Source organism: Prunus dulcis, chromosome 1 (assembly GCF_902201215.1).
Source record: "Prunus dulcis chromosome 1, ALMONDv2, whole genome shotgun sequence".
In the NCBI taxonomy this organism is placed as follows: Eukaryota; Viridiplantae; Streptophyta; class Magnoliopsida; order Rosales; family Rosaceae; genus Prunus; species Prunus dulcis.
Window position 1 is genome coordinate 14,194,609 of NC_047650.1, and position 10,000 is coordinate 14,204,608.

General features: G+C 45.6%; 1 protein-coding gene across 1 annotated transcript in view; it reads right to left on the minus strand.

Moving 5' to 3' along the window:
* Positions 1-1,426: 1,426 nt before the first annotated feature.
* LOC117614753 overlaps positions 1,427-10,000 on the minus strand; it is an 8,788-nt gene continuing 214 nt past the window's right edge. The window contains exons 1-4 of the mRNA XM_034343656.1: positions 9,262-10,000; positions 2,514-2,654; positions 1,962-2,431; positions 1,427-1,881 (exon numbers count right to left, since the gene is read on the minus strand). The exon at positions 9,262-10,000 is cut by the window's right edge and continues 214 nt beyond it. Coding sequence (XP_034199547.1) covers positions 1,441-1,881; positions 1,962-2,431; positions 2,514-2,654; positions 9,262-9,571 — 1,362 coding nt within the window. The 5' untranslated portion in view covers positions 9,572-10,000 and the 3' untranslated portion in view covers positions 1,427-1,440. The remainder of the gene's footprint in view (positions 1,882-1,961; positions 2,432-2,513; positions 2,655-9,261) is intronic.

Sequence of the window (10,000 nt, forward strand, 5' to 3'; positions counted from 1 at the left end):
TCAGCCTTCCTTACCTCCGATGCCTGACTCCAGAGGAGGGTCACTATGTCCTCCGAGAAATTCATGAAGGCATCTGTGGTCACCACTCGGGCGCACGCTCGCTAGCCCATAAGGCAATCCACCAAGGATACTTCTGGCTTTCACTCCACACGGACGCCCAGGCCTTCACACAGAAATGCGACAAGTGCCAGCGATTTGCCAACATCCCACAACTCCCGGCTGAACCGTTGACTGCCATGGTCAGCCCTTGGCCATTTGCCCAATGGGGACTGGATCTCATTGGACCCATGCCAGAGGGCAAGGGCCAAGTCAAATATGCAGTTGTGGCCGTAGACTACTTCACCGAGTGGGCTGAGGCCGAGGCTTTGGCCACCATCACTGCGGCTCGCATCGAATCCTTTGTGTGGCAGAACATTGTATGTCGCTTCGGCATCCCCAACTCCATCGTCACCGACAATGGCCGGCAATTTGACAATGCCAAATTCAAACAATTTTGTTCCAACCTCAAGATTAGTCTATGCTTCGCCTCCCCAGCCCATCCTCAGTCCAATGGCCAGGTCGAAGCCGTGAACAAAATTATCAAGAAGACCCTCAAGACAAAACTTGACAAAGCCAAGGGCTGTTGGCCAGAACTACTCCCGGAAGTCCTCTAGTCTTACCGCACCACCTTTCGCACATCCACCGGTGAAACGTCGTTCTCCCTATCATTTGGAACCGAGGCCGTGGCACCGGTAGAGATTGGCCAGCCCACATACCGAACCTCCACTTACGATGCCAAGGCCAATGACGAGCAGTTGGCCCTCAACCTCGACTTCATTGACGAGCTCCGGGACCAATGTCACGTACAAACAACGCATCGCCAAATATTACGACTCCCGAGTCAAGCCCCGCGCTTTCAAAATGGGGGACTGGGTCATGCGCAAGGTCTCCTTGGCTACCAAAAATCCCAACGAAGGTACCCTCGGCCTTACATGGGAAGGTCCTTATGAGATTATCAAAATCTGCCGCCCCGGCACTTATCAGCTTCGCGATTCCACAGGCAAGACGCTGCCTCACCCGTGGAACGCTGACCACCTCAAGTACTACTACAAGTAAACATATCTAGACCCTAGGACAATACTTTGGTCTTGATTATTTACTATAAGGTAGAAGTAAAGTATCTAGACCCTAGAACACTTGTACCTTCTGCCTTTCGGCACCTATTTCAATGAAATGCCTGACTCCGGCTCATTCTCATGCACTCACATTGTTATCATTTTTACTAACACAATTGATATCAAACTAAGTCTCATATCATAAATGAAAACACCCTTGCTCCAGGCAAAGACAAATGTTCATACATAACCAAAATAAAAACAACCTTGCTCCATGCAAGGCAAAATGTTAAAACAAAATAGCTAGAGTACAAAATAACTATAATACATCACGAAGGCAACGCCTTCAAGACTCGGTCGAAGGGGCATCCTCAGTAGCCGGCTCTGCCTCAGGTGTTGGGGCGCTAGCATCAGCAGGAGGGGTCTGTGCAGGAGGCTCGCCACTGGTGTCAAAGTTAATCTCCACCGAGGGGTTGAACCTAACCAACCTATCTTCCCAGCGAAGCTGCTCATCAACCAGTCGGTCCATGATATAGCTCTTCAGCTCCTCTGAGGATCGGAAGGACTCGATCGCCTCGACTCGGGCAGCAGCCACCTCCTCGGCCTTCGACCTCTTCAGCTCCTCCACCTCCTTGGCCAGGGCCGCCTTTTGCACCAGCAAGGCGTTCTTCTCTCGGATGGCCTCCTGCGCCTCCGCCATTTTGCTCTTGGCCAGCTCATCCCGCCTCTTCAGCCTCTGGATCTCCTTGTCAGCCTTGGCCATGCTGACGTACATCTCGCCAAAGGCCTGCAAAACAAAACCATGTTAGTCAATCCATACAAGAATAATCCAACACAAATACACATAAAAAGGGCCTAAACACTTACATAGGCAGAGGTGAGGATCGTCTTTTGGGCCCGGTCTATGAAGGAAGAAGCTGGAGTCTTTGCCAAAGCCTCAGGGTCGCTCTTCACGCCTTCCAAGAAGACGTTCACCAAGGGCACCTCCTGCCGGTGCATAGCCAGGTTGACCTCCTTCTTCTGCTGGCGAAGCCTGCCGAAGTCAACCTTCTCTACCCCTTCAGCAAACACATCCTCCATGCCGAAGGGTAGCTTCGGCGGTGCCTGCAGATCAAAGGGCGGAAGTCTCGGCCCCGACCCCATCACATGCTGATGCGCCTCCTCTAAGGCTTTCCTCTTGCCCAGCACGTCCGCAACCCGACCCTCATCATCATCTCTGGGTCGTTTTCCAGCACTCTTCTCAGCTTTCTTGGCCCGAGACTCCCTCAGCCGCTTCTGCATCTCGGCCTCATCAATATCTACGGCCACTTTCGTGCTCCCCCTTATGATCCCAGCCACTGTCAAAACAAACAAAACAATTATATTAGTCAAACTCACAAAGGCTCAGCACACCACCAAAAAGATAACCCAGATACTTACTTCCTTGCAGCAGTCCGGACTCAAACAAATTCTTCTGCGTGACTAAGTTCCCGCACTCACGCTCAGTCTCTGATAACTGCGCCCTCACCCACTCAACCTCATCTTCTTGCTCCTTGGAGATTGGGCCCCACTTCACTGAACCTGCATCAAGAGTTAGAAACTACTTAGCCATTTACACTGGCACAGACAAAGTACAGAACCAAATATAGGAGCCAAAACAACACAATCAAGCATTAGACAATCTTAAGGGATGGGGCCAAGGACCTATAGACTGGAAGTGGGTAGGAATGTGCTGGCCAACGCTCTTCCCTGGAGGACTCTCCCAGTCCCCATAGGCCATGCACCACCTGTTCCTCCAGGACTTTTGCGTTGTGGGCTTGTGTCCAATAAAATAGCCCCTCTCCTTCGCCTTTCGGCAATTGGCCTGTACCCAGCCAAAATTCCCCTGCTGCTTCGAAATGGAGTACAGGTACATGAACTGCTCAAACGTTGGCTCCCCTAACCCAGCCAACCACCAAGCAATATACACCCCATGAAGAAGAATCCAAAAGTTGGGATTATACTGCCCCGGTGCATACCCCAACTTGGCCAACATCATCTGCACCCACGGATGAAACGGTAATCTGAAGCCGTGCCGATACATATCTGTGAAAATCATCACGGAGCCATCCGAGGGATATCTGACTACATCAGCCTCAGTGGGTAACCTCAAGCCCACATAGGCTGGCACACTAAAATCTGTCCGCAGCTGGGCCAATTTTGCTTCTGTAAGCGTATTCCGCCTCGGCAACGGGACACCGACCCGAATGTCCAAACCCTCTGAAACCGAAGCCACGGCTATACCCACAGACCCTGATGGTGATGCCTGGTTGCTTGAACCCACCTCTTGCGTTTGAGGCAAGGCTAGAACCCAGTTTGCTATGGCCTCTAACTCTATATAATTTCTCTGCATCTCCCTATATGCAGTTGACCCAGAGTCTTCGGATGGTTTACCCCTCTCACCCCCAGGCCCTATCATCCTACTTTTTATAGTGCCTTCTACCAGACCCTCTGTCTCTGAACTCTCCTCTTCAGAACATATATATTGGCTGGGCTCTTTACTCTCAGTATCATCCCCACCAAAGGCAGGGGTCAGGACTTTTTCTATCAGAACTTTCAGACATCTACAATATGCAAAAACAAGAAAAAGGAACTAATGCACATGCAGAGAAGATCGAACCACAACAACAAAAATTTGCCAAATCTTCATGCCAGGCAAGAATTCAACATGTTCATACATATGTTCAACGTGTTCATGATGTTCATGCTCATGTTCAATGTGTTCTTCCTAGCCTTCAACATGTTCATGCAAAACAAGACATTTCAATTCAAAAGTTCAAGCGAAATAAGGTCTAACCTTGTTCGTAGCACCACGAAAGGATCGCCGGAAATCACCTCAGCCACAAGCACCACCACAAACTAATCGCCGGAAATCGCCTCTCCTCTCCTTCAAATTCTCACAACTTTTCTCACCCCAAGTGCCTTCTCCACCCCAAGTTCCTATTAAATAGCCAACGAAGGGTACCACGCCTCGATTCACGAGCAAACCCTAACACCCTTTCATCTTCCCTCCTAAATCCCTTGTACCTACACCCCATTTGAAATTCAATTTTCAAAATACACAAACAAACAAAAAGTTGGGGAAATTTAGGGGCCTTGCCGAACGGCAAGGCCCGTGCAAAACAAAATGGAGTCCCCAAAATTTCAAGTGTGCTAGCCCACTTCATAAGCCTAATCCTACTACAAGGCTAAGCTCAAATTTTTTCAAGGCACCCAAACCAATTTCACAACATACTTTAGCTGGGCTTGCCGAACGGCAAGCCCGGGCAACAACAAATGGGGGACTCACCTGCCAAGTATGGACGGTCTAGCTCAACCCTGACGTGCCGAAAGTCCCGCTCCTCGGACAGCACTCGGCCTCGGCTCACAATCACACCAAACCACACTCTTGCCGAACGGCAAGGGCTGAGCAAACAAAAAAATGAAGCTCCCAATCACCTTAACTCGAACCTGAGCAGAGCCTGCCGAAGACTCCAATCCCGAGCTCCAGCTACAGCGACTGCCGAAAGAGTCTTGCCGAACCTGCGCAGCACCTCCACAGCCCCTCGGACAGCACAGCCTCGCTGCCGCCTGCCGAAACAATTGCCAGCCCCTTCGACAGAAGCCTCTTGCCGAACGGCAAGACCAGTCGCAGCTCCCCTTTGATCTCAGCCGCACTTCAACTGCACCTCGGCCAGAACCTGTCGAATCTGCACAGCACCACAGCCCCTGCCGAAACACCGCGCCTGCTGTCCTGCCGAAACAGCTGCACCGCGCCTGCTGTCTTGCCGAAACAGCTGCACCGCCCAGCTCTTCTTGCCGAAACCACCTGCCGAAGGACTTGAACGATTTGCACGGCTTCAATTTCCTCAAGCGGCCCCTGCCGATCGGTTTGCAAAGTTTGCCGAAGGACAACCCGAAGACCACTAAGGACTTGCCGAACGGCAAGATCCAATCTCCAAGTTTTGTTTACTCCCAATTCCAAAGCCTACCAAAGTTGCCGAATGAACTCTGCCGAACGGCATGATGAATACTCTGTTATTTTTATACTCCCCATCCCCCAAAACCCTAGCCCTTCTTACCTGCCGAAGCCAACCTTGAGCCCAACTCTAGCCACTTGCCGAAGGCCCAATCCAAGAAAGCCTTCAACCTCCATTCAAAAAAAAAAAAAAATTGTGTGGCTAGACCCTTGCCGAACGGCAAGGGCCATGGTGGAACTATGGAGAGTTCAAAATTTTCAAAACGACCCGGCTCCCCCGAAGGCTTGGCCATTCAAAGAAAAAATGTGTGGCTAGGCCCTTGCCGAACGGCAAGGGCCATGGAGGAACTATGGAGAGTTCAAAATTTTCAAAACGACCCGACTCCCCGGAAGGCCCGGCCATTCAAAGCAAAAATGTGTGGCTACACCCTTGCCGAACGGCAAGGGCCATGGCGGAACTATGGAGAGTTCAAAATTTTCAAAATGACCCGGCTCCTCCGAAGGCCCGGCCATTCAAAGAAAAAATGTGTGGCTAGACCCTTGCCGAACGGCAAGGGCCATGGACTAACTATGGAGCGTCCAAAAATTTCCAAATGGCCCGGCCATTCAAAAAAAAAAAATGGCTAGACCCTTGCCGAACGGCAAGGGCCATGGACAAATTGTGGAGAGTCCAAAATTTTCATGACCCGGCTCCTTCGAAGGCCCAGCCATTCAAAAAAAAAAAAAAAAGGGAGCTAGACCCTTGCCGAACGGCAAGGGCCATGGAAGAATTGGAGTCCCTCCAAAATTTTCAAAGGACCCGGCTCCTTCTCTGGCTCCCCCACGGACCCAGCTCCCATCTTATCTGCGACATGCCCAAGTACCCAGGTACCCAGCTACCCTGTGTTGACGCAACTCCTAGCTTGCCAACTTGGGGGACTAGGGAGTGCCCTACGACTCCCAACGAAACTGGAATGCTCGGTTACAATTACAAAAACTCACAAGTTCCCAACCCAGAAGTTACTTCTCGACCGCGAAATTGGGGGACTACTGTTTACACCATAATGAACCGAGCAGACCCAACATCAAAGCGACTAGCACCAAGGCAACCACGCCTTCTCCCATGCCGAAGGAAGACACACTTCCGAGGTGCCAGACACCTGCCGAAGCTCCCAGCTGCCAAACCTAATCTCCAGGACATGTGTCGCCATCACAACGACTTACACAAAGTCCCACATTAGAACTTTGTGCAAAGTTCCCACTTTCACTTCCCTATAAATAGGGAACAGTACCCAGGTAAAAAGCAGAACTATTCTCCCACTTTTACTGTTATTCTGCCATAATTACTACCTGTAACTGACTTAGGCATCGGAGAGCCTTCGGCCGGCACCACACCGGTGTCCGAAGCTTAACGATTGCTTCTCCCACTTTATCTTCTGCAGGTCTCTCACCAACCTATTTCACCAAGGGCCTCAGCCCTCTTCCTTGCTGAAGACCCAGCACATCTAATCACTAAGTTTGACTCAATATTGATCGGGCCATTTTGAGCATCAACACTTATCATATTTTTTTTACCGTATTTATACATGAAAAAATTTGGTAATTATATTATATTATCATGATACAATTGAAAGGGATGTGAGAAAAGTATCCAAATTCTTTACGTCTTGGGTTCTCCGTTGTCAACTTTGTTGTCTGGATGCCAAACTATGGGCCCATGGTTATTGACCCACGCGTTTTGTGGTCCCTCCCGTTTATACTGAATTGGTGTATGCTTTTCAGATTTCTTTCAATCCATTAAAGAAATCTGTAAAAGCTTTCTAGAGCACCATCCTTTGTTTCCCATGTTCTTCATCCATCATGTATTTGACAAAGACATCCCAATAATCATTATATAAGTGAATGGTTGCACATGGACTGGTTTTGTTATTTTGACAGCTTTACAGCTCACCACCACGTTCACTAGGCATCAGAACTGAAAAATCAGAACACTGAATCGGACGAAATGAAAAAAATTAGTTAATTAAAAAAGTCAATAAATTGGCATCAAATAGGACCGAATCAATTCCAATCGATTCTGATTTTGATTTCACACTGCTCTCAAACCGGATCAATTGTGTATAATTTTTTATTTTTTATACAAAATTATTTAAATCCAATGCTACGTTTTGTTAGGCACCAGAATTGAAAAATTGGAACACTAAATCGGACCAAATGAAAAAAATTAGTTCAGCTATTGGAATATTTGTTAGCCATCATGGTGCCAAATATCCTCCGATGTTTGTAAACTATTAAAATCATTCATCCCTCTTTCTTCCATAAACAACATCATATATCTATCATCTTCCAAAATCATATATTGAATCTTGTCAGACATGGGATCATCCTAATATACATGTAATCTGACAAATTCAAGGTAACGAATTATATATATAAACGCCACCCTATATGATCACAAATTGTTATTATTTGAAAGGATTTTAAATTTTAAAATGTTTTATTTTCTGTTTTAATTTTTGGCTGGTTTTTTTTATTTATTATAGGAGTTACAAATTGTTTAATTTTCAGTTTTTATTTTCTATTCATTGCCACCAATTTTTATGGTTAAATGTGTTTGGAGGTTACGAGTTTTGAATGCCTATAAAAGGTCGCTCCTCCTTCATATTTCAATACACTACAATCAGATTTCTCTATTCTCATACTTTCACATATTCCATACTTTCTATATTATTTTTGGGCAACGATTCTGTGGCTTGGATTTTTCTATCCGACTGTAAACGTGCTTATAGCGGATCTTAAGCCTACGTATTGGGGTCGTATCTTAGAGTCTTGTAGACCATCATTACCTGCACGTAAGGAGGCTACAAAGGCTTTAGGACAGCGTCTTTGACGTGCTTTCACTATACCAGACTTGCTTTCTTAATCTTAACTTATTTTATTTATTTATTTACTTGTCTCTTTATTTTACTTTACTGTTTAATATTTATTTTATATATTATTTATATCTAAAAATTTTGAATAAGAATTTTATAAAAAAGGAAAAACCACAATTTTAATAACACAAATAACATATACATAAAAACAGGCTTACAAGCCTAGGTGATTACCGTAAGAGTTCTTATTTTCGCATACCTTATACTGTATACATAATAAAATTAGAGAGCTGATTTTCTAATTTCCCTTTTCTCCACTTACACTTTCTTTTATTTTTTTAATACTTTTTAATTAATCTTGTTTTGTTTTTATTCTTCTCCTTCCTACTCTACCCTTATCATACATTAGGAAAGTTAAATAATAAATCAAAAATGAAAAAGTTAAATAATAAATCAAAAATGAAAAAATGAAAAGAAAAAAATATATATCTCTCCCTCTCTTGCCTTCCTCCTCTAGCCCAACTGCTTCCTCCAAGGCGCCACCAACTCAGCCATCCTAACCATCAACCAAGAGCCACCCAAACTCGACATCACTTCACCCCCACCCACACCCACCTTCCCAGACCACCAATCTTGCTCACATCACTCAAACTCAAAATAAATAATCAAACCTACAACTAGAAAAATTCATATCAATTCCAAGAAACAAATTATTTGAATGACTTCTGAAAGTGAGAGAGCGACATAGACGGAGAGAGAGAGAGTCTCCAATAGCTTGTCGGTGTTGAAGGCCAGATCTGATGAGGTCGGGGTTTAGAGTGACATGCTGGGTTTTGGGTTGGATATGGTATTGCGGCGTTGTATCAGGTGATGTGAAGGTGACGGTGGTGTTGCTGCTGGGTTTGTCTAAGGAAGAGGGGGTGGGGTGTCTTGATAAGTTTTGGAAGGAGAGAGAGAGAGAGAGAGAGAGAGAGAGAGAGAGGTGAGATGGATGGGGGAGGTTGGCCAGTGCAGCTGGGTTTTGGGGTGCGGGTGGGGTTGGTGATTGCTTGGGATGGGAATAGTGTCGGGATTATTGGGTGGGCTTGAGTTTTGTTTGTTTTTTGTTTTATTTAACTTTTTTTTATTTTAGTTATCAAAATCTTAATATAAGAGGGCAGAGTAAAAAATAGAAAAAATAAAAAAGAATAAGATTGATTACAAAATATTAAAATATATATATATATATATATATATAAGTAGAGAAAATAAGAGTGAAAAAATCACGTCCCTAAAATTAAACATGGTAAAAGAGATTATGTATTCTTTTATTCATATATTTTTTCATATTTAATTTTACCAAACCATGTGATCGATGATGAGTTAGCTGGTGGGCCCCCCTTGTGGCTTTGGTGGACTGGAGCCGCCTTCTGCTTCTTCTCCATGATCCTCCTCAGTAGTAAAAGGCATGCCGTGTGTGGTGTTGCCGAAGTTGCGAATCCCAACTTCCCTGGCTCCATCTGCACTAATTTTATTGCCAAAAATGTTGTAACCACCGCCGCGTTCAGGGAAGCCCTTCGTTCCTTCGCTGCCCCCTTGACCTTCGACGGCGTAGTTGTGAAAGTTGGAGACCCCAACATCTGTGGCGCCATTGGTTGCCGTAATTTCATTCTGACAAATATTGTTCCTAGAAGTAGCACAGCTTTTGGAACCCGTTGCTGGGTTCGAGCTGCTGTTGTTTTCCTGCTCGATGTTCACTTTAGCATCCTCAGATGCTTTCTTGTTATCACCAATTTTAGGCTTTAGGATTAGGAAGCCTGTAGACATATTTCACCTTGGTTACAACGGCAGACCCACGATTTTTTTACAGGGTGGGCTAAATTTTTTTTTTTTTGACACCTATGTGATTCAGACTACAGTCGGGTCCTCCACCAAAACACCCACAAGCTCAAGATGATCAAACCGCCTATTCAACATCAGCTCATAACATCTTCACCACATAAAACCATATGTGTAGACAGAGAAACACATGAAAAAAGAAGAAGAGAGAAATAGAGATTTAATAAAACAAAAGAGAAACGAATAGAGAAAGACAAAAG